Source organism: Nymphalis io, chromosome 20 (genome assembly GCF_905147045.1).
Source record: "Nymphalis io chromosome 20, ilAglIoxx1.1, whole genome shotgun sequence".
NCBI classification, from domain to species: Eukaryota; Metazoa; Arthropoda; class Insecta; order Lepidoptera; family Nymphalidae; genus Nymphalis; species Nymphalis io.
In genome coordinates, this window is record NC_065907.1 from 6,232,484 (window position 1) to 6,256,046 (window position 23,563).

A 23,563-nucleotide genomic window follows, 5' to 3' on the forward strand; every position below is an offset into this window, starting at 1 on the left:
CGTGCAGTGTTCCGTCTGATTTTCTTTTCGTTTCGGATTGATGTCTTACTCGATTATAAGAAAGAGGGAATTGTGCATTTAAAAATCCCTTGATACTAATTGCCGTGGTTAAAACCTTACAGTAGAACATCATAAACATAATTCATTTATTTAAAATGATTCACATTCATTCATCAGCTCATTTCATCAATGGCAAAAATAAATTATTTGATAGAAGATTAAATAAAATTATTTTGTTCCTTAATACTGTTGATATAATATTTAAAATCATATTTGATTCTATTAATTATTTGATACTTTACAATTACCAATATGGTTCTATAAATTAAAAATAATGTTAACCGCTGCGCCACTTTCCGGTGTTCTGGTGGAATTGTCCGTTTCTTTGCTGCATGGGATCTACAAAACAATGAAATTAATACTTTCACACTTGTAACAAATTTATAACATAAACATGACCTTTAACCGATTTAAAAAAGGATGGTATCAATTCGTCTGTATACATATATGATTGTTTATGTGGATATAGCTTTTCTTTTAATAAACTGTTTTAATAATTCTCTTTGATTTGGGTACAGTATCTCTTAGTATAACTGGATATTGTAGTTTTTATTTAAAGTGTACACAATGAAGCAAGTTATTGCAGTTTGTTTTGATTTTTGGAAAAAAATATGTTGTCTACGATTTTTATACCTAAGTATACTAAATTATTTTATTTTACATCTTTAGAGGATCTTTAGAGACTATGTTCTTTTAAATAATCAAATAAATAGCAATTGTCAGCTTATAATTAACATAGACTTAAAAATTTCCAATCAAATGAAATATCAAACTTACCGACTAAAACATTTTCTTCTACATACAAAGAAGGCTCTTCAATCTTTCCTTCGAAGATAATAAGCTCAAGTTCATTATCTCTGATAAAGAAAACAAAAGGCCTATCCACTTTTAATTGGACTCCATCCTCTATAAGAGGTATAACCATCGCTGAAGAGGATGCAGCAGCTACCGTGCCTGTTTCGTCAACTGACAAGTAAACCTTGTGCAAGAAATTGTTCACTTGTGCGGACCCGTTTTCAAACATCCCTGATAGGTTTGCATTTTTCGAAAATAGTGTGTTGATCCTCATCTGAAATTATCTTAAATAATTAGAATTATATAATAATACAAGCTAACGTAATTAATTTTGTTCACGCTGTCATTAATTATGGTAACAAAGCTATATTCTGAGAAACCTATACTTTCAGGGGTTAAAGAGTAGATGCAGGAAAAATATTTCCATAAAGATTTAGTCCGTAGTATCCACGTAATTTTAGACAAAGATTTGTTAAAAAGAATATTATAAAATTTATATTTATTTCTGTTTATGTAATTGCTGATTGCTTTACTGGCATTTATAGGTTTACCGGCGGTAAGCGGGGTATGAGGTGCCAGACCCTCGTTGAATTTTGTATAAGAGTTAGCAGGTTTATAAAATGGTTGTGATTTTGCGCTCAGTGTCGATTTAAACTCTTTCGAATAAGTACCACCAATACTTTAGGCTGCTCTTTCGAATAAGTACCACAAATAATTTAGGCTGCTGCTACATTTGTACGTAAAAACGTACCTTAAAAAATCTATAACAGCGGTAATTAATTTTATAAATTTCTTGGTGAGGGTACTTATTTTTACAGTTTCCGTAGTCAAAATCTTGAAATGACTCCAAGTATTTTTTTTTTTTTTTTTTTATAGAAAAGGAAGGCGGACGAGCATATGGGCCACCTGATGGTAAGTGGTCACCAACGCTCTTAGACATTGGCATTGTAAGAAATGTCAACCATCGCTTACATATCCAATGCGCCACCAACCTTGGGAACTAAGATTTTATGTCCCTTGTGCCTGTAATTACACTGGCTCACTCACCCTTCAAACCGGAACACAACAATATCAAGTATTGCTGTTTTGCGGTAGAATATCTGATGAGTGGGTGGTACCTACCCAGACGAGCTTGCACAAAGCCCTACCACCAGTAATTAAATAAAGTAGTTTTGTTCTTATCATGTATATTGTCTATTCCCAAAAACCAATAAATGAAACGTAATAATAATTTTTGCAAAAAAAAAAGCTTAATATCTGATTGACTTACCTTTCGTAAAGGTTCTACCATACTGTCGCTATAGTCAATAGTAAATTTGGGCATAAATAGACGAACGCTTGTGGATTCCATTAATAATGCTATCTGTGGTAGACTCATGTATGGAAGATCTCTGATTAAAGTATTTATACCGGTACGGTCGTGTGGAACTAATACAAACATAGAATAACGTCCACCCTGAAAATAAACGCGTTTAATAATTGCATTGTGAGACAATAGAAACATAAACCTCCGTAACAGCCTGTGAAAGTCCCACTGCTGGGCTTCAGCCCTCCTCTCCCTTTTTGAGGAGAAGGTTTGGAGCTTATTCCACCACGCTGCTCCAGTGCGGGTTGGTGGAATACACATGTGGCAGAATTTCAGAGAAATTAGACACATGCAGGTTTCCTCACGATGTTTTCCTTTACCGTAAAGCGCGAGATGAATTATAATCACAAATTAAGCACATGAAAATTCAGTGGTGCTTGTCTGGATTTGAACCCACGATCATCCGTTAAGATTCAAAACATAAACCTGTCGAGAGCGAATTCGAAACTCACCGAAGAACACGATCGTGAAATGTCAGAAAATTATATGAAACACCAACTAAAATAATTATATAATTTATAAAATAGTGTACCAACAAAAGTCGTTTTATAGAATTTAAGAGCGATATCCGATGTGAGTATTTACAGATTAGGACTGGTTTTCCAAATATTCGCGGTACGTTCTCAAATTGTGCTTATTTAAATTTGTATTAAAGCGGTTTTTTTTTTCATTTTGCATAAATAAAAACAAAAACGTAAAGTGAGAACATAATAGTCCAATTTTATAAGGATATTATAATTTAGATTTTATATTAACAGATGTTTATCATATAGTTGCTGTGTTAAACGAAGTTTTGCTTAGCAGTAAAATAATTGACAATGAAGTACCTAGTTAGGTAGGTAGGTATCTAGCTAGCTAGTAGGTGCCTACTCAGGTATATAGAAAGCTTGGAAAATGGGCTGTCACTAGGAAATATATACTCCTAAATCGAATTTATACAACAATATATTTTATGCAATGCTTATTTCTAATAAAAAAATTTTAAAAACACATACACCATATGGTAGTTCTAAGGCGTGAGCCCTCAAATTATCGACGTACGCATAATTCATATCTTCATGCAATTCCATCATGGCTACTTTTTGACAGGAGTCTCCATTGTAAAAGCAACTGGCATGCGTATATTTTCGATTAAAGGCATAACGCCATGTACCTTTAAAGTACAGCGCGTTTGTCAACAACGTTTCCGAAGATGGGTTGATTTCCACTGAAAATAAAGTTTAACAAATTTATTATTCTTAAAAAGAACAATATTCTCGGTTTTTTAATAACTTTAATATAATATGTTATAAGTAAATGTCCTCCCAATTCGCAAATTTGAGACCAAACATGTGATAAGTAAACAACCAGTGCATGTCGTTTACAAAACTGAATAAAATTAGTTACAGCATCATTTTTTTTATTAGTTTGCACATAGTATGACTGTTAAAAGGTACCACTTAAAGGTAACACTTGTAAGTGAACACACATTTAGCGTAAACTAAAATATTAACTGAGAAACAACCATTTGAGATGTAACACAATCTTTGCGGTTAATTTAATGATTGTCAGTTCTACGTAAAACAATACTGCCGTTCCTCGAAACAGACTTAGGTACATAATATATAAGAATTCCAAATGACTTGTCGTATTTGATAATATCTGTCGGCTGATTTAAATTTTCAGTACAATTTGAACATCATTAGTATACAGATTACATATTTATATACTTCTCGTGAACTAACAAGAATAAACACTTAATGCCGACCAATTTAACACATTTATATATAACACTATTAAGTGCTGCGAAAAAGCAATATTCTGAATACATTATAATAATAATAGGACCAGTCCGACTTAAGTAAATGGGTAACGAATTTGAGGAGCACAATTTCTTTAAATTAAAATACAATATTTAGTTAACCTTAATTCAAAATACATATGATAATAATACATATGACTATAATTAGGTTTATAGGAAACAATCAGGGGCAAGAAAAATCATATCTGTAATGTAAAAAAATCGACACCAACGAAGCGGACGATAGGAAATTTTACATTCGGTTTTATATACGTCACCAACATACACGTCACAAATATACACTTTAATCCTTATCGCGGATAATAATTTAATAACTTCTTGACACAAATTTTGGTTCGGTTTTTTATTTTGTTCCGAAATTTTAGTTTCTTAAGGCGGCATTCTTGTTATTTGCCTAGGGCGTTGAGTTTGTGCGGACCTGCGTTAATATCCACAAAAAAAACAGGACGGAGATATTTATTGCTAAAAATGTAAAACCAAGGCCGAGAAGTTAGGAGAGGTTTATTTCTGCGTTTTAAGTTTTAATTTGTAAAACATTTACAAATATTTTACAGTACGTAATTATATAAAGTTAAGTATTCAAATCGAATTCCATCTTTCATGACCTTTAACTTTATATAGCGAGAGATGAGTTAACCTTTATTATTTTATACGTCCGGAAACATCACTACTTCGTGTTTCAAGGAAACGTGTCTCAAGTTCTTTGTGGTATTTTTCTTCGATATACAACAATTATTTTTTATGACTTATAAATACGTGTAAGGAGTAATTACATGAATCAAATCCATAATATTAAATTAAAATCGCTTAAGAAGAAACCTCAGGATAGGCAAATAACCAAAGCTTTATAATAGATAGAAACAGTTAAAAATGAAATTATTCAGTAATAGATGTGTAAAAATATTATTAACTTTCACAAAAAAAGCACTTATATGTTTGAAATATTTTATATCTACCATTTTAATTGGAAACGCGTGGGTAATCACAACAAGTAAATCAATGCATTATTTAAGTATTAAAAGTATATAGCGATCCAACAAGAGTACAAATCGTGGGCAAAATTTCGAATTGAAATTCTCATTCATAACTCAATCGACTTCTAATCAAGTTAGTTTCCGGAAACGACGACTACGTAGGTAGTCGTTTCCGAGTTATCTGATATAAAAATCGTCATTTTTGATTAAATTGTCGTTTTACTCGTAACCTAAGTTTCTGTTTTTTCGGTGATTGCCGATTGCGAAAGTATATGTCACACCATTACTAAAATACACGATATATATTAATCCTTTTTTCACGCAAATATTCCTTTTATGTCATTTGATCCTAGTAAGATTGAAGATATTAATAATTTTGGCCAGGAGTTCATTCAGAGCCAGACTGGCCGTCGCGTACCGCCTCACATTCTCCTCACTATTCTTTAAGAACATGAAATTCATGCTTGTCACGTCAATTGTCATTTAAAGCAGGTAAAACTGTGAAGCACAGCTAATTATATAGTAATATTATATACAAAGACCTTCCCAAAAACGCGTTGCGTCTTCTGTTATGTATATTGGTTTAGTTTTAACTTTTTTTTCAGTTAAGTCAAAAATGTCTATATATTGATTAGTATAGATAACAATATAAGACTTTGAAGACAACCATTAATTTATTACAACGATTTTGTGTTTTTTTTAAACACTGCATAATCCCAAGCGCTGAGAATTCCGAATTCTTATAAAAACGGTACATCAATTTATATTCACGTTCAGTGTATAATTTTTAAATATGACTACATATATAAAAATAAGCCTGGTTAATATGTGATTATTATAATTAGGCATTTAAATTTAAATATTATACAATTCTATAATCCTAATATCCGGTAAATAAGCAATAGAGAACTTGAACAAATTGATAACAAAATAATAGTGAAGATTTACTTGATGAAGAACTAATAATAAATCAAAATTAAATTTGGTATTTTTGTTCATCAATAAACGTTTTTAGCCCTTTATTATATCCGTGGAAAGTCGGGACGGGTAGCTAGTTTCAAATAAAATATATTCACACCGCAAAATTCGCGTCTCGTTTTACAAACCTATCATTATGGCTTATTTACCATTATACCGCAAAAAATACATGTTTACGATGATTGGGATAAGAAACCCAAATTATATTAAACTACTGGTACAATTAAGACTTTTTACTTACAAGGTTGAACCAAGGCTGGAATGTGTCCCTTTGTGTGATGGTTAATCCAGCGATTAATAATATCAGCGGCGTTTACGGTGTCGCCAAAATCCATTGAATAAACATTTGATAAGTAAATATTGCGTACAGCTTGCTCATAATCCTTTCGGAGTTTTAGTCTGTTTGATACAAATATTGCATTGGTGTTCTGGAGAGTGACTCCTGAAGTATTTGCCTGTAATAAGAAGAAATATATTTATTTTTAAAACGTAATAATATTCTTTGTACTTTTGTCAAGTATAATAAACGGTGTAGGTCTACTACAAAGAACCACGTTCGCTAACATTTAATCAATTGTTTAAATATGTAAACCGATTACCACATTTACCTGGTTTAGGTGAACAGGATAATTTATTTCAAAAACTGTTTTCATATTTAAACGATATATTAATATTATATTATTAATATTTTTTTCATTTATAACAAATTAGTAATAGGTAATTACATACGTATAATGCATTCAAGTATAAGTTCAGCTGCTCTCTAACTTCGTCTTTATATGGTGACAATCTCAATGCGCTTTTAATTTCAGCCTCTGTTTCTCCACTCGTAACTTCCAATATCATAGCCAGAATTGATTTAATACTGGCCGGTGATACCATAACATTTCCTTTCTTATCTTCAGCAGTATAACGAAGGAGGTCCGTATCAAAAAAGTTTAACCGTGATATGTCTGATGGAACATTTTCGCGGCAATCGAAACTTCGTACAGCAACTAATAAAAATACTGCAAGAACGTACAAAGTATGCAATAAAACGAGCAAAATTATTATTAAAAACATCACACTCGATGACAATAATAAGCGGACAATTATTATAATTTATAAGCGGGCTCGTTTTAATGACTTTTAAGTGCAAGTCAAGTTTTTTCAGATTTTAATTAAAAGTAAAGCTATTAATATCTGATAGTTTTACGTCATATACTTAATGTGAACGAGCAATTATATACAGAAATCATTTATAGTGATTACTATTAAAGTCGCAAATGTATAAGGTATAAGGACAAATCTAAAGCTTCATGAAGCACACACACAAATGTGAATAAATGTTATCGTTGGGTTTTTCTAAATTAAATAATAATTTTATTTAAAATAATTAGTAAAATCCAACTGTAAGATCGTTAATAATGCGTTTGTAGATTGACATTTAGCATCATATTATTATGAATACATTTTTTATTTAAATTTTGGTTTGATTTATAAAGACATGTTTTAATTAATACACAAAAAACTTGTGTCTTAAAACAATTAAGCTGTCTAATATACGCTATGTTGATTATTTCATTTAGTAATAATTTTTCCTTGTAAAACCAGTTTAATAGTTAAAATATAAAATAACGGTATTTATTTCTTTAATATAATTTCAAGAACGAATGCTTAGATTAATTTTATTATAACAAAAAGCGAACATTCGAAATAAAATGAGATGAGGTAACTATTCCTTTATTTAGAGGTAGTCCTTTGGTCTGGAAAACGAAATTCACAAAAAAATAATTTTAATTTAGATTCATATTTTGGATAAAAAAAAAAGATTTTACTCACCTCGCAGCTTAAAAGCGAAGGCCATTGTTAAAAATAGCTAGTCTAATCGAAAAATTCGTACTTTTGAACAACTAAAAAAAATTAAATATAATTGTAACTTACCAGTAAACAAAAACATATTTTTTTTTGTTTTTTTTCAAAACACAAAACAACTATAATAGATACGCGTTAACACAACAAAGACTCATGTCGAAATGATCGTTTAAAAACAATGAATCAATGAATGTATGATTAACAAATCAAAACGAATGAAGAATGAATGAGACGAAAAAAATGTCACGTGTGATGGAGGAACTACATTGCAGACCAGTTTTTCAGCTTTACTATTACGTCACTTGTAACGAGTTAAGTTAATAAGCTTATTTTAAAACCACACAATTTAAAAAAAATATATTAAAAATGTGCATTATATATTTTTTTCTTATTGGTTCTTGTACAAGTACCTTGTTATTAAATGATATAAGTAATAACAGCTATTAATAATAATAATAAATGATAGTTTGTATAGAATAATTATGTAACTAATATTTGAAATAGATCTCTTTCGTACGGAATAATGAGGTGTTGAGTGTATGATTAATAGCACGTCTTGCGTATTCTTTTGTCGTCTTACCTACAGTATACTGTTGCGATTTTTTTGTCGCGATATTTTCGTACCATTTTTACCACGATGTTGATGGATAGGACTTTGTGCCCGTTTTGCTTGCTTGCTTGCTTGATTACTTTTATTCTATCTTTAAACATTCTTTTAATTATCCTTATACAGCTGTATTTCTGTTTAAAGGGTTAATGTGTCTCAGTAATTTATTTATTTATTATATTCTTATTAGAAAGCTATCGCAATAAAAAAGTTCTTTATTCAACAAGCACTTTTGAATCGTCATTTTACAGTTTTATATAAATATGTAGTTGGAGAACTGGGATCTTTGTTGCAAATTTGGAAAGACCTATAATAGACCAGCCGTGGATTGTGATTGGCTCATCGGCTGATTGATTCATTGAGTGCTTATAGAGGCATGTCTATATTTAATATACAAACAATAGTATTTATTTGAAAAAAAAAAAAATCAAAAATAAACAAAAACCGACTTCAAAACCTTCCTTCAACGTAATTTAAAATATTATTTTTAAGTGTGTAGCTTTAAAGCCGATTTTCTTTTTTCATCAAAATATTTTTATTTCACATATCACATATATATCAAAGGGTGAAATAAAATAAAAAATAAAAACAAAATGATAATCTTTTTAACGTTTAATGTATCGACCTAGTCTTAAAAATATCGACTATGTATGTGTACTACATTTATTTTGTTATCAAGTAAATAACACCCAAATAACATTTATACGTAGTTTTTGTTTGAAAATTATTATAGTAAATATTGCTTCTGATCATTAAAAGTTAAAGATTAAAGTTCTCAGCTGTGTTTTCGAAGAATATACAAAAAAATAGTAAAAATGTATATTGTGCTTCATTCTTCTTATATGTTGATTTCAAATATGCATAATTAATTCTCGTTTGACACTATTCCTCCTATGAGTAGGTTTTATAATTAATTCTATCATGCATCTAATCTAAAGTAATTTACAATTGACGCAATAGATTCTATAATTATTTATCAGAGGTTTAATTACAAGTCTAAATGTACAAGCGTTTCTTCACACACTAGATATTACCATCGTATTGAACCAATTCATGATAAACAAACTATAATACAGGTGCAGGTAAAAATATGATCCACAACCCGCAGTTATGTTTAAAAAGTGCTAATAACTCGAAAAAAATTGTAGTTGTTAGTGTACTGTGGTCGTATTATCCTTGATTATCATCCATATATCTGTCATCTTTTGCTTTATGAGAAATCCATCACGTATATAGCACACAAGCATGATATTACATTATATTTTTCAATGTGTTATATTATTATTAAACCAAAAAACAGACATATTACCGTTGCGTTGATATATATAATCTTTTTAACTGGAAAATGTCGAGAAACTAAAATTCTATTAATATATCCGCTAATGAATTATCTTCTTATACATCCAATAGTTTAATAATTAATTTAATTCAAAACATTAATAAAACTCGGTGAACGTATGTATTATTCAAAGCAAATGCGAGCAATCATTCTATTTAATGGCAGCTATTGGCATAGTGTGTTCGCGTCTTGTCGCGACCACAAAAATGTGTGAGGACATAATATTTTTTTAGCTTATACCAAATAATATAAGCAGTATATTACAATTTTTTAGAATATACCAATTGTTAGATCATTGATCATTGACGAAGTTACGCGTATCTGAAACGCGTACCTATTTCTGTTAATACATTAAGAATATGCAAACTCCCTACATCTATGGAATTGTTAGTTTTTTACGTATATCGTTTTGATACTATTTATATAATAACAAAATAGATGTATACGGTTATTTTTACTTTAAAAAAATCATTTTGCGAACTATAAAATATAGCAAAATAAAACATTTTTCTTAAATTTTCTGATATAATTATGGTTGTAATGTAGAAAATGTCTTAAGTTATGATTTATTTCTTGTCACTTAAAATATTATGCAACTTTAAAAGCGCCGTCGACGAGGGTCGGGTCTGAGACGCGGCCGGTGAACAGCAGTTGTCTCGTCAGCTCGTCTTGAATGAAGAACAGGAACGGTTTGTTCGCGAACACCTCAGCGTTTGGCATCATTTCACCGAATTTATTTTCGAGGGCGATTTCTGTAAAATAATATGACGTTGAAGAACTTAAAATATATGTATATTTCATATTAGATGAACGTTGTTTCAGTCCATAAAAGTTAAAAACGTTTATAATGTTATTTGGAGATACTCTATCTCACAATACCTCCTAGCTGAGTGTGGGCCTAGCTTTCCCGGAAAATTAATTGTACATTCTCACAACAGATAAATTATTAGCAAAATTTTACAAAGAATGTTTTAAAATCTGAGTTTTTAGTCTAAATTGCTTTTTATATTTTATAATAATTTTTATTGCATTTTTTAGTATTCTTATCAAGTTCACTCAGCGTTAAAATTTCCTTATTGCCTCATTTCATTTTCTCAGAAACCGTTATTATTTACTAAAATATATATTACCTGTAGCTGAGTATACTGTACTTCCCAATTCGTTTACTTCAATGCCAGATCGTTGTAATACTTTAGAGATCTTCGGTTTGTTGGAGAGCAGTTGACCGCGAGCGAGACCGGGGAATGAAGCAGTATCTTCAAACGCTTGCCTTATACCCAACTAAAATAAAACATAACAAACAACCATTATAATTTGTTTAATATATACATAAATAAATAACTAGTGTTACTAAAATATTAATTAACCAAATGATTTAAAAAAATACAGAAGTTTTGAAGCTTTTTCTACCACGCAGCTCCAATGAGAATAAGTGTATAGAAACGTATTAGATTTCATCCGACACACGCAAGTTTCTTTACGATGTTTCCCATTACCGCTAAGCACGAGATGAATTATAAACATAAATTATTGTGCGCACAAAGATTCAGTGGTACTTGATCGTCATGTTATTTTAATTAAAATTAAATTCGAAATAGAATATTATTATATCAACTTTATAAAGCATCGGTTTTAAGAAGTATAATTTGATCTAACCACATAATTATTCAGTCAGTGTAATCAAACGAAAACATTGCAAGGAAATACCCACAACAGACATTTGCGTATGACGTTAACAAAGTCTATTGAGGAGGAAAACATAAATCATTTAAAGTTATTCCAATGTTGAATCATTGGAAAATCTTAAATCAATCAATTATATAGTATTTTAAGCTCGGACTGATATCAGATTTAAATTGCTAACCTTTATGTTAAGTATCTTTTGAGTATTCTTTTTTTTTATATTCGCCGGGAGGGCAAATGACTCTACTCCACCTGATGGTAAGTGGTAGTAGAGTCCAAACGCGACGACGGCCAGTATAGACGGGAAAAACGTTCTGCACTAGCCGCCTTCGCCTTGCCGGCCCGCAAGATGCCTCTTCACGCCTCGTTTGAAGGAACCCGGTTTGTAAGAGGAGGGGAACACGTGAGCTGGTAAGGAATTCCATTTTTTGGAAGTGCGACAAAGAAAGGAGTTGCCAAATTTCTTTGTTCGCGATGGAATTGATGTCACGGTTAGGCGGTGACATCGACAACCAGCTCGCGTGGACTTAAGAAGGAAGGGGGAAGCAGGAATTAGAGAGAATAATTCTATAAATAATTCTATAAATACGATAACCTTCATAAATGTAATTCAACCTACGAAATAAACTCAGGAATACCCAAAGAAATACTTTATGTTAATATATAATAAGCATATAAATATATTGTAACTAAAAATATTGAGGACATGTAAAAAAAATTATAAATTTTTATATGTCCTCAATATTTTTAGTTTACTTACAATTGGTACCATTATTTATAAATGCTTGCTTTTTGACTTTTAATATTTATTATTAATAGCTTTAAAAGTCGATGGTCATATAACCACAAAGATTAATTTATTAATAATTGCGTATGTCAATTGTATTGAGGCCACAGATGTGTAATACTGTGTAATATTAAAATAAGTATTATTTCTATGTAGCGTATTTACTTATTGAATTTTGTTTATGAATTTTCGATTTTAAAATGTTTGGTACTGTGTACTGAGTCTATCTTAGAAATCAACAGGTTGGCGTATTTTTAAAGCTTTCAGTGGATATTCTATAGACTTATTAAAATAAATGTCTTATTTAAAGGTCAAGTGTTTGTACAAAAATCACAAATACAAAATAACAATTTTGTATTTGAGGTTTAAATAATTTTACTAAAAGTATCCTAAATATACTAAGTGATCTAATATCGTATCTTATATCTAATTATTAAAATAAATATTATTTGATGTGTAGAAATGTTTATATATGTATTTTGTAAAATTAAACAAAAGTATAGGTTCAATAATTATTACTCACCTCTCTTAAAACCCCGTCTAGTTGCGAAGTGTATTCAAATTGGAACTTCGGCAGAGTGACGTCAACAAAATATTCTTGGAGGTAGTACAGTTCAGAGCGTAATTCACTTAATCCATCGAAAATATAAGGCAATCCAGTCAATGAATTTGGTACGATTATATACATTGCAAATTTATTGCCCTAAAAATATAACATATCTTCTTTTATTTACTTTAAATTTGAAATGAATAAATTTAGTAATAAGTTCAACGTTAAATTATAATAACCTCATAAGTGTAATATCAACATCCACAGTTATTATTGAGGGCTCTGCAATTTGTTGTGATGATAACAAGAGACCGATTAATATTATTACATATTACTCACCAAGTATGGCATCCTTAAGATTTTGGAGTTGAATTTTTTAGATTCAGCAAAGAAAAATTTATCTCTTATGTTCATGAAAGGAGTTTCTTTCTTATCATTAATTGAGACGTAGAATGAATTTTGCTTAGTCGCATTAGGTGCGAACTGATGTTGCCATGTTCCCTTGAAGAAAATAGTATTCAATACTAAAGCTGATACGCCATACACATCATCTGTAAACCAACAACAAAACAACATTAGAAACTTTCAAAAGTGAATTAGCATTAGCATTGCTTATTGTAACCGAAAACATCATCCAGTTTTGATATTAAATGGTTATATAATATTTTCTCTTCGAAATTGCTAATATTGCTACTTTCTTTTTTTCAATTCAGTAGAAATAGGCAGCAGTAGATTTATACAAAATAAAACATGTAGCTTTAGTGGCTAACAGTACAAGTACATTCGACGCTAAACAAAAACGAAGTTTAGGGTGCTGAAACCTTATGACAGTATTATATTAAGTAATTATATTACATTTACTGTAATTAATCATTTTAGAGTCGAGATTAAACTCATAGTCCAATAAACAAGCAGAACTTAACTAAAGGTCACGGATCTGGGAAAGCACTGACGTTTCAGGTACTGTATTTATAAATAATTCATCTTTTACTCGGTGCAGAAAAAAAAACATCGCAAGAAAAACCATCACTTGTTAGATTAAAATCTGTTACGTACCCATCATGTTACATCAGGGATGGATATCCCAACTGGTGATGATTGAAAAAGTTATGCTTTTGTCTAACAGTTGGGACCTTTTATTTTTTATTAAATTTTAATATGACCCATACCTGTCTTCACCAGATCCGGAATTCTCCCTTCAGTTATGTTGGAAACCCAGCAATTTACAGCGCTAGCAGCCTCTTCAGGCTTACTAAAATCTAAAGTTTTTATTTCAGTCTTATAGAACTGTTCAGAAATTGCAGCAAAACGCTGTTGAGGTATTACGGTCGGTCCGAGATATATTCTGCTTCCTAAGTTTAGGATATACTGTGAAGATTGAGTCTGTAATTAAATTATAACATAAATTAAAAACAACATATCCATGTGCTTCCATGTCAATTTTTTTTGACGCGTTTATTTATCTATAAATTAAATCTTTGAGTAGGTTTTTATCTTATATATTTTTCAGTTTTTTTAGTTATTTTATTTACTGAACGAGAATAAGTCAAGTTCTCTAAACAGGTATACAACCAAACAAAAATACTTCATATCGCTGTGTTTGAGTTTAAAAAGTGAGTGAGCGAGATTTACGAACAAAATATATACAACACATTAGTTACCATCACTGGCAAAGCATTTAGTGTGTAAGCAAAGATTTACACTCCTACAGTACTACATAACTTTGTCAATGTCTTTGTGACAACTGACGATTCGGTAGTTTATGAAAAGTACGTACCTGCAATGAGCTCAAGATCATAGCGAATTTTCGTCTCACAACATTTGTATCACGGTCGAAACCTAACACATATGAAAGCTCAGATTGTGTTGATCCCGTTGCTGCTTCCGTGAGTATGGAAAGAGCCAGTTTTAATCCCAATGGTGATATGAGGAAGTTCGCTTGCGAACTTGAAGCTACTCGCTAAAGATATATAAAAGAAAATTATATAATATTAAATATAAAATTAAATAAAGCAGTTGTTATAACTATTAGCAAAATGAGAAACGATTTTGTACAACAATAATTTATTAATTTTCTAAAACACTATTTACGTAACAATAATAACTAAAAATACGCATTTCTACATAATTTATTATTTATTTCTTTATATTTGTAGCGAAACATGGAGAAAAAAAGTCATACGACGGGTATTTCTTGCGTCTACTTCTAATTTCCTCGTCTATCCATTTTTTATTATAAGCTAGCACATGACTGACATGTGTTGCAATGTCTCTTTATATGTTAATTTTAACAATAAGCCGTACTATATATGAACATTGATGGCACTTTATCAGAAACCTTCACACATTTGCCAAAGTACCAACGCAATCGGATGAACGATACGCGAACCCATAAACTACAAACAAATGTGATCGACTATAAAATGTGCTAATTATATTATTTCGAGTCGATCGAAAGAAGCATCAACGAAAATACGATCACATATTTGTAAACATTATACATATGTACAAACAAGGCACACAAAACTTATAATACAAAAAGCTTTAAAAATATAACATAATTTTACCTTAGTAAGCGACCAGTCGAATTTATCGTAATCGGCCTCAGATGGCACGTACATGTCAAGATATTCCGTATTTGTTATGGCATCGGGAATTGGTGTAACAGGTACCACCTGGGATGATATCGCTACTGGACTAGCTCCACTGTCTGGGTTTCCAAAGACGCTCTCCAAGAGCTCCGATGTGATGGGAATGTTTGAACTGCATATTGTTATCGGAACTGAAGTGGAAAAATATTTAACATTAAGAACATTAAAGAGTAAGTACATTCACATAATTACTTATGTAGTATTAATGGATGAATATTAATAAGGAATAATTATATTATAGTTATTGAACTTTGTAGATTTATTTAACAAAGTCAAAACATCATTTTATAAAAGAAGAGTTCTAATATTAAAAACGAAGTAATTTGGATACTACTGGAATAATTTAATTTGGGTTTTCGATTCTTTTTTGGTCTTTCTTAGTTTTAAAGTTGCATGGATATCATAATACTAAAATAATTATAATATCAATTGTAAAGGAATAAAAACACCTTAAAACCACATACATGAAACAATTAACACATTATATTATACTTATGTTTTGTTTTTTAAATTAAACTTGAAAGACATCAATCAACATATACTATACAGATTCATTGTTCGACACGCTTATAAAAAAATATATAATTACAATAAAAATATACTTCTTTCAAATGGGCTTATACTTTCAATTTTGAGTTATTTTACAAAATTTTTTCAGCCTTTTGCCGTCCACTGCTGGACGAATAGAACGCCAACCATCCCGATCTTGGGCAGTCCGCATCCATCCTGAACCTGCCACCTTTTTAAATCGTCGATCCATCTTGTCACAGGGCGTCCTACACTACGTTAGCCTAAGCGTGGTCTCCACTCTAACACGTGTTGGCTCCATCGGCCATCAATGCGCCTGGAGACATGACTTTAGTTCTCTGGCGAATGTCCTCATTTCGGATTCTATCTGCCAGAGAAACCCCAAGCATCGCGCATTCCATTGCTCGCTGAGCGACCTTAAATTTGTGGACCAGTCTTACGGTAAGTGTCCACGTTTCGGCACAGTAAGTCATTACAGGTAGGACGCACTGATTGAAGACTCTGGTCTTAAGCGACTGTGGGATCGACGATTCAAAAATATGACGCAAACCTCCCGAATGCCGCCCAGCCCAAACGTATTCTTCTTTTACCCTCCTTCTCAAAGTTGTGCTGGCCAAGTTGTATAGTTTGGCTCAGGTAGATATATTCCTGCATAACTTCAAGTGGAGAGCCATTTACGACCACTGGTCTCGGGAATACATGTCGATTTGCCATAATTTTGGTCTTTTCAATGTTCATCATGAGACCTACTTGTCTTGAAGAATCGCTCAGGCTGTTTAGCATCTCTTCCAAATCCTGCAGAGTCTCCGCCATGATGACAATGTCGTCGGCAAATTGCAGATGTGTAATGTGTTGGCCATTTATACTAATGCCGCGTCCGTTCCAATCGAGCGTCTTGAAGACGTCCTCCAATGCATTGGTAAAGAGTTTCGGTGAGATTACATCTCCCTGTCTTACCCCGCGATGCAATTGGATTGGTCTTGTGCTCTGATCTTGTACTTGGACGGTCATGGTTGCGGCTTCGTACAAACACTTCACCACCTTGACATACCGACAGTCAATTAGGCATCTCTGCATGGATTCCAGAATAGCCCAGGTCTCGATGGTATCGAAGGCTTTTTCGTAGTCCACAAACGCTAGGCATAGAGGCTGATTATATTCCTCGGTCTTCTGTATTATTTGTCTTAGTGTGTGTATGTGGTCTACGGTACTGAAGCCTTTTCGAAACCCAGCCTGTTCTACGGGTTGGAAGTCATCGAATTTTCGGGCAAAACAATTCGTGATTACCCTCGAAAACAATTTGTAAACATGGCTTAAAAGTTAAATGGGGCGGTAGTTTTTCAGAAGAGCTTTATATATAGCTTCACCACACTTCTGCTCCATCTGATAGGTGGCGTGTTAATCTGGCTCGTGGGTCATCCGCACTGTGGGATTCAGGTGGAGGTACTCGTGATGCGTATAAATCACCATAGTACTTTTCGACTTCAGCTAGAATCTCTGGTTTTGAGGTGACGGTTGTGCCTTGTATGATCAATTTACGATATATTTTAAATATTATACGATTATATTATTCGATATTTTACGATATATTTTAAATATTATTTGATATTTTACGATATACTTTAAATATTAACCATATTAAAAACTAACCATCGGTTCAGAATGTTGGTACTACGGAGAAAGGAAAAATATTGACCTATGTTGTTTCTTTTTCATAAATCATGTACGTACAAATTAAATATATTTACACAATTAAATTTATATAACCTACATGAAAATCACCGAATACTAAATGCATGTATTTATTTGTTGTGCACAACACTATGCCTTATTTTTAGTCATGAATACACAATTCTTCTAAGTATATTAGTAACAATGAAAGAAATACTTGGAAATGTTAATTTAAGAGGAAAACCAAAAGCAAATGTGCGTTTGAGATTTGCTTATAGCACACAATATTCTCAATATAACCGGTTGAGTTCGCTCTGATCAAATTGAATATGATATTTCAAAATTATATATTTTTTCTACTATAAATGAACTGGTATATGTTGATTATAATAGTTCTATCTGAATGTATACATTTAATAATTGCGTATTGATATAAATACTTACAAGAATATTAAAATCATACTTGTCACGTCAATAGTCTACATTTAATGTGGGTGAAACTGTGAAGTACAGATATATATATAAAAATATTATAAATCTTTTTTGAAATTCGCTGCGTCTTCTGGTATAAATTTTAGGATATAAAGCTGCATATACACTACGCGCAACAAACCCTCGATTTCATTGGCTCGCGCTTCGGCTGCAAGTCAAGTCTTTATGTATATTGGTTTAATAGCTTTTTTTCAGTAAACCATTAAAAAAACATTATTTATTAGTATATATGTATACAAATCATAGCATATTTCTAAGAATCTATTTTGTTTAACATTTAAATGTCTTGGAGATAAAGGAGATTGCTCAGTGATTCCGAGAAAACTAATTTCCTGATGCAGAGATGTTGCTTGGCCGTCGTATTTACGATACCTCACCCCAAATGTTTATCGATTTTCGATAGATTTCATAAATAATCTTACAACTATTAATGTTTATATCAGACGTCTTACCAAAAAGAACGTCATTACAAACTTTTCTTATACTTTGTGTGCAACAAACAACAAAAAACAAAAGCAAACACTTCAGTGCCTCGTTTTAGTGTATATAAGTATAGGAAGGCGGACGAGCATATGGGCCACCTGATGGTCACCAACGCCCTTAGACATTGGCATTGTAAGAAATGTTAATCATCGCTTACATAGCCAATACACCACCAACCTTGGGAACTAAGATTTTATGTCCCTTTTGCCTGTAATTACACTGGCTCACTCACCCTTCAAACCGGAACACTACAATATCAAGTACTGCTGTTTTGCGGTACAATATCTGATGAGTGGGTGGTACTTACCCAGACGAGCGAGAAGAATTAGTTAGTAGTATTGAAATTGATACTGTTTACAGGCCTGTGCCTCAGAAAGCACACCATTAGTGCTTTGCATGAACTTACTCTCCAGCAATTTCAGATTTCCGTCCCATCGGATTATGATAGTTAGGAAAAGAGATTGTAACTGTGTTTACACAACGCTATAGCGTTTCCCGCGCAGTTGATTAGTCTGCATTGACATTGGCCGCCTCTACAGAAATCCAAAATAAAACCGGTACCTATTTAGAGTTCTTATTTTTATTTATGAAGTATGTAAAATTCACAGTCAGGTTTAATATGCTCATGTTCAAACATTTAGCGCTTTTAATGATTAATAATAATAATTTATTACATCGAGACAATAAGGCCTAAAAGCCTTTTAAAGCCTCTACAATATAATTTTAAAAATTTACCACTGCGCAACGGTTTGTAATTTCAATGTAAAGCAGAACTGGTAAAAACTCAATAATATTTATTACTTACAAAGAATCCAATTTATTCTACATAAGAATCGATTTATTTTTCCACGTATGTTTTCTTAATAATCAATATAATATTATAGATAAATTGTCTAAAATAAATACTATAGAATAAATTGTTCCGTCAGATGAAATGATAAATTTGGCTATCAGGCCTACATGATACCGTATTTACTACGGTTATAATAGTAGATAATAAAATACTTCGACCATTTTTTACATTCATAAATTAAACTCTTCTAGAGTTTCTATAGCTGTATCTTACAATTATTATAAAAGATAATGAAAGATAACGATTTTTTTTCTCTTAAATTCGCTTATGTTGCTTTTCTAAAGATAGATTTTACCTAGAAAACGATAACGATGACCTTTCAAACAACACAAGAGCTATCATCGATTCATATATAAATAATTTGAATAATAATTATTTTTATTCTCCAGACCGATATCGGCCACGACGGCCAATCTCAAGAGAGATTGACCAACTGCGCAGGAGATATAATAGTGCACAAGTGTGCACACAAACACAGGTGCACTGTCTATTCTTTAACTCTCATAATCCGATGGGACGGCAATCCGAAACGAACGGAAAGAGTTCAGACGCAGGACCAACGTGCTTTCCGAGGCACGGGAGTGTACACAATTCCAACGTCCAGACTCCGGGCTGCTACTGAGAATTTTCTGACATAAAATTCCAATAACTTTTTATTGGCCCGACCTGGGAATTGAACCCAAGACCTCCGGTAGACAAGCCACTAGACCAACGAGGCAGTCATAAATAATTTTATTGGTAATAAAAAACTAGTAGTAAATTCATTCCAAACCGCAGACGTTAACTATTTGAAAATAAAAATTTACAAATCAACAGTTTTGCGGTTTGTTTATCAATAATTAATTTTTAATTACGTATTTCATAACAGTTTTTATATTATATCGTTAAGACACTAGTTTTAATTTTATTTCTAGTTATATATGATTCTGTCGTGAACCTTGTCTTATTTTTTATCTGATTGTTGTCTTGTTAAATCAGGCTATGGAATAAAAAGATTGAAAGACATATCATATCTATAGAGTATATGAAATACAACTAGGTTTATATACACTTGTATATAAACCTTGTATATTCACTTTCAGAAGGGCCGACAGATCGGAAGACTAAAATTTCTAGACAACATTTTAAATTATAAAAGATTTTGAGGGGAGGGGGCAGTGTTGACACCAGTCGTAACGCGTCTTTTTCGCCTCTCCTTCATTAAGCTTAGTGCCGAACTCTTGAAAGACTGGTTTTGTGCACTTGATCTCTAAAAAGGACCACCGCTCATCTCCTGCCATCACCTCCTTGTTATCGAAGATAATGGAGTATATTATCAACTGCCAGCTCCTGCATTACCTAGAGAAGCACCAGCTGATTTTAAGCCACGACTACGGTTTTTGTCGGAGTCGCTTAGCCGGTAACCTTCTAGTATAGCTGGCGCACAGATTGGCTGAAGCAGTTGAGTTCAAGAGGCATTAGCAGTCAGTCTGGACACAGCAAAAACCTTTGATTGGGCATGGTATAAAGCGCTTATTTCGAAACTTCCTTCCCATATGAAAAAGCTTCCTCCCCATAGAAGTTGGTGAAACATTTGCATTAATTCCCAGGAAGCCTATGGGTTTCCTGGAAAACTTTTGGACTAATCGGAGCATCAAGGGCGTTGTCGACGGTGCATGCTCTTTTCTTCAAGAAAAGAGCTTACTCAATCCTTAAAGGCCGGCAACGCACATGCAAGCCCTCCAGTGTGAAGATAGTATGTTTAAATTAATTAAACACCTATTGTTTTATTAACACAAAAAAAAACTTTTATTTATTTTTTAATTTATGATTAATGACATATTTTTAATAGCAGATAACACACATTATTCCTTTATAAATATTTAGATAGGCTAATTAAAATAAGAATCTTCGACATTATTATCAGTTTGATTTATTTTGAATTAACAAATACATTTAACATAAGTTATATTGTACTCATTATAAGGGCCTTTAATTAACTGATATCCTTAATAATTAAGTTGCTTTTTTCCTGTATTTTATTATTATAAGTCAGAATATCTTTAGGAGGTTACGCTTATTATATTCTGTATGATGTAAGCCTACATGCTTTTCAAACGTTATCTCCATATACCCACAGCAACACTATATTTTTAACTACTTAATCCCTAACAGGTTTCCAGCAATTTGTAGTAATTAAATATCTGTGGAGGAAAAAAGACCGTTACGTCATCATGTTGCGCTTGTTTATCAACATTAGCCGCATGACGATAAACAAATAACTTATGTCTTTTTTTAGAATATTCTATTCCCTTTTTAAAATTACAACACAATAACAGTTTTTAAAAATACAACAAATATGTAATTATTTTAATAAAACAGAATAGTGACGAGTATTTGAATATATGTATTTAGATTTAGTTATATGAACTTACACGCGTAACGCGACCTTACAAACTCAAGCCGTCAATATATAGATACAAATAGGCATGTATGTATATATTCAATTATTAAACGAGTCTATAAAATTAAAGACAAGATTCACAAAAAAAACTCACCTAAAAATATCACAAGTAACAACCTCATCTTCGCTCTTGTCCTCAAACAAGGAAAAACTTTAATCGAAAAAAAAACCAAAACTTTCAAGGTTTTGGAACCGGATGCGTTCGAATATAATTAATAGAAAATAATAGTATTAAACCATTAGAACACCAAGTTACTTTTTAATATCAAGTAACTAAAAAACACATTTCAAGTAAATTACATCTACAATACGTGTATATACTACGGAGTGTAAATCACAACTGAATGCTGATGATATTCGCCGAGGAAGGTTTTAGCAACCGGTTCATCGACAAACGATAACGTGCTTTTTATATTAATAAGTTTATATACTGCATATGTAGTAGTTGACTAATGGACAAAAATATAATAGATCAGTAATTTTAATGACGTAAACTATTTAAATATATATTACTCGACAACAAAATCGCCTGAGAACAATAAGAATAAAAACACAACGGGCTAAGATTAGAGGATCGAGTGACCCAATAGAGCTCTAGTACAAGTATAATTATTTTAATACATTAGTATGTATACGGTAACAACCAACTTTAGGCAATCATGATCACATTTATCACGATTTTTTTTCTTGAGTAATCTCCACAAACGTGTTGTCCGTGCCTTTAGTTTGTGTTCTACGCTATTTTTTATGTGCTTGCATGTTTTTCTTTCCAGGCATAATCATATTTATTTACCATGTGAATATTTTACAGTGACCACAACGCCATTGGCATAGCTTGATTGATAAGGGCCCCAGTGTGGCAGCGCATTGAGAAAAACCTATTTTCCATGTAATTTAAACTTATAATTATCAAATTTTATTTTACTGAGATCAATACTATAAAGAAAAATTATTGTTAATATAATTCTCATACAAATTCACAATTTCTTTAGAGCTTTAATTTTCATAAATTACCCAAGTCATACATAAATCATATTACTCAAGTCTAGGTTTGGTGCTGCCTTTCTTTCAATTGCATTTAATTGGTCGGTCTTGTCTCATATTATTTCTTAAAAAAGTCTTTACTGAAAGATCTATCGCCTACCGCTAAAGTTACAGAAATCGTATGGAATAGTAGCATTGCTACACTTTCGTATACAGAAACATTTTAGTATTCTTTTACCTCTCTAAAAACTTTGTGAATTGGCTATTTCTCGGTCATTTCGAGAGGGACCAGGAGAAACATAAACTAAAAGTAATTAATATTATACCTATTACATATGTCCTCCGGACCGATTTCGGCCACGGCGACCAATCTCAAGAGAGATTAGCCAACTGCGCAGAACAAATTATAATGCACAAGTGTGTGCGCAAAAACAAGGGCACTCTTATAACCCGATGGAACGGTAAACGTATGTTTAGGTACTTATATACAAGTAATCAATGAGAATAGTGATAAAATATTTCATTTCTTTAGCAAAAATGCTTTGTCTTCTTCTATCGAATGTCAAATTACTCATGACAGAAGAACAACTTTATACATACATAATCTATCAATCTTTATCATTTAAAAATATAAGAAGATATAAAACTATTCAAACTATCTAAA

At 31.8% G+C, this 23,563-nt stretch overlaps 1 protein-coding gene across 1 annotated transcript; it reads right to left on the reverse strand.

Annotated features, from left to right (window-relative positions):
- Positions 1–253: 253 nt before the first annotated feature.
- On the reverse strand, positions 254–22,268 carry LOC126776614 (uncharacterized). Its single transcript, XM_050499264.1, has 15 exons — positions 22,010–22,268; positions 15,362–15,576; positions 14,572–14,754; positions 13,964–14,177; positions 13,134–13,345; positions 12,768–12,947; positions 10,905–11,055; positions 10,366–10,526; positions 7,898–7,904; positions 6,704–6,981; positions 6,216–6,429; positions 3,217–3,428; positions 2,126–2,311; positions 838–1,129; positions 254–399 (listed from the first exon to the last, which is right to left on the reverse strand). The coding sequence occupies exons 1-15, from the start codon at positions 22,035–22,037 to the stop codon at positions 338–340; spliced, it is 2,595 nt and encodes an 864-aa protein (XP_050355221.1). The 5' UTR covers positions 22,038–22,268; the 3' UTR covers positions 254–337.
- Between the last annotated feature and the right edge of the window lie 1,295 nt (positions 22,269–23,563).

Bases quoted from the DNA above. Each gene is read 5' to 3' on its own strand.
- LOC126776614 (XM_050499264.1), bottom strand. From the start codon at position 22,037: ATGAGGTTGTTACTTGTGATATTTTTAG. The intron at 11,056-12,767 runs GTGAGTAATAAT...GTTTTATTTTAG, and splicing joins TAGACGGGGTTTTAAGAGAG to TTGGGTATAAGGCAAGCGTT. The intron at 10,527-10,904 runs GTAATATATATT...ATTATTTTACAG, and splicing joins TACAGTATACTCAGCTACAG to AAATCGCCCTCGAAAATAAA.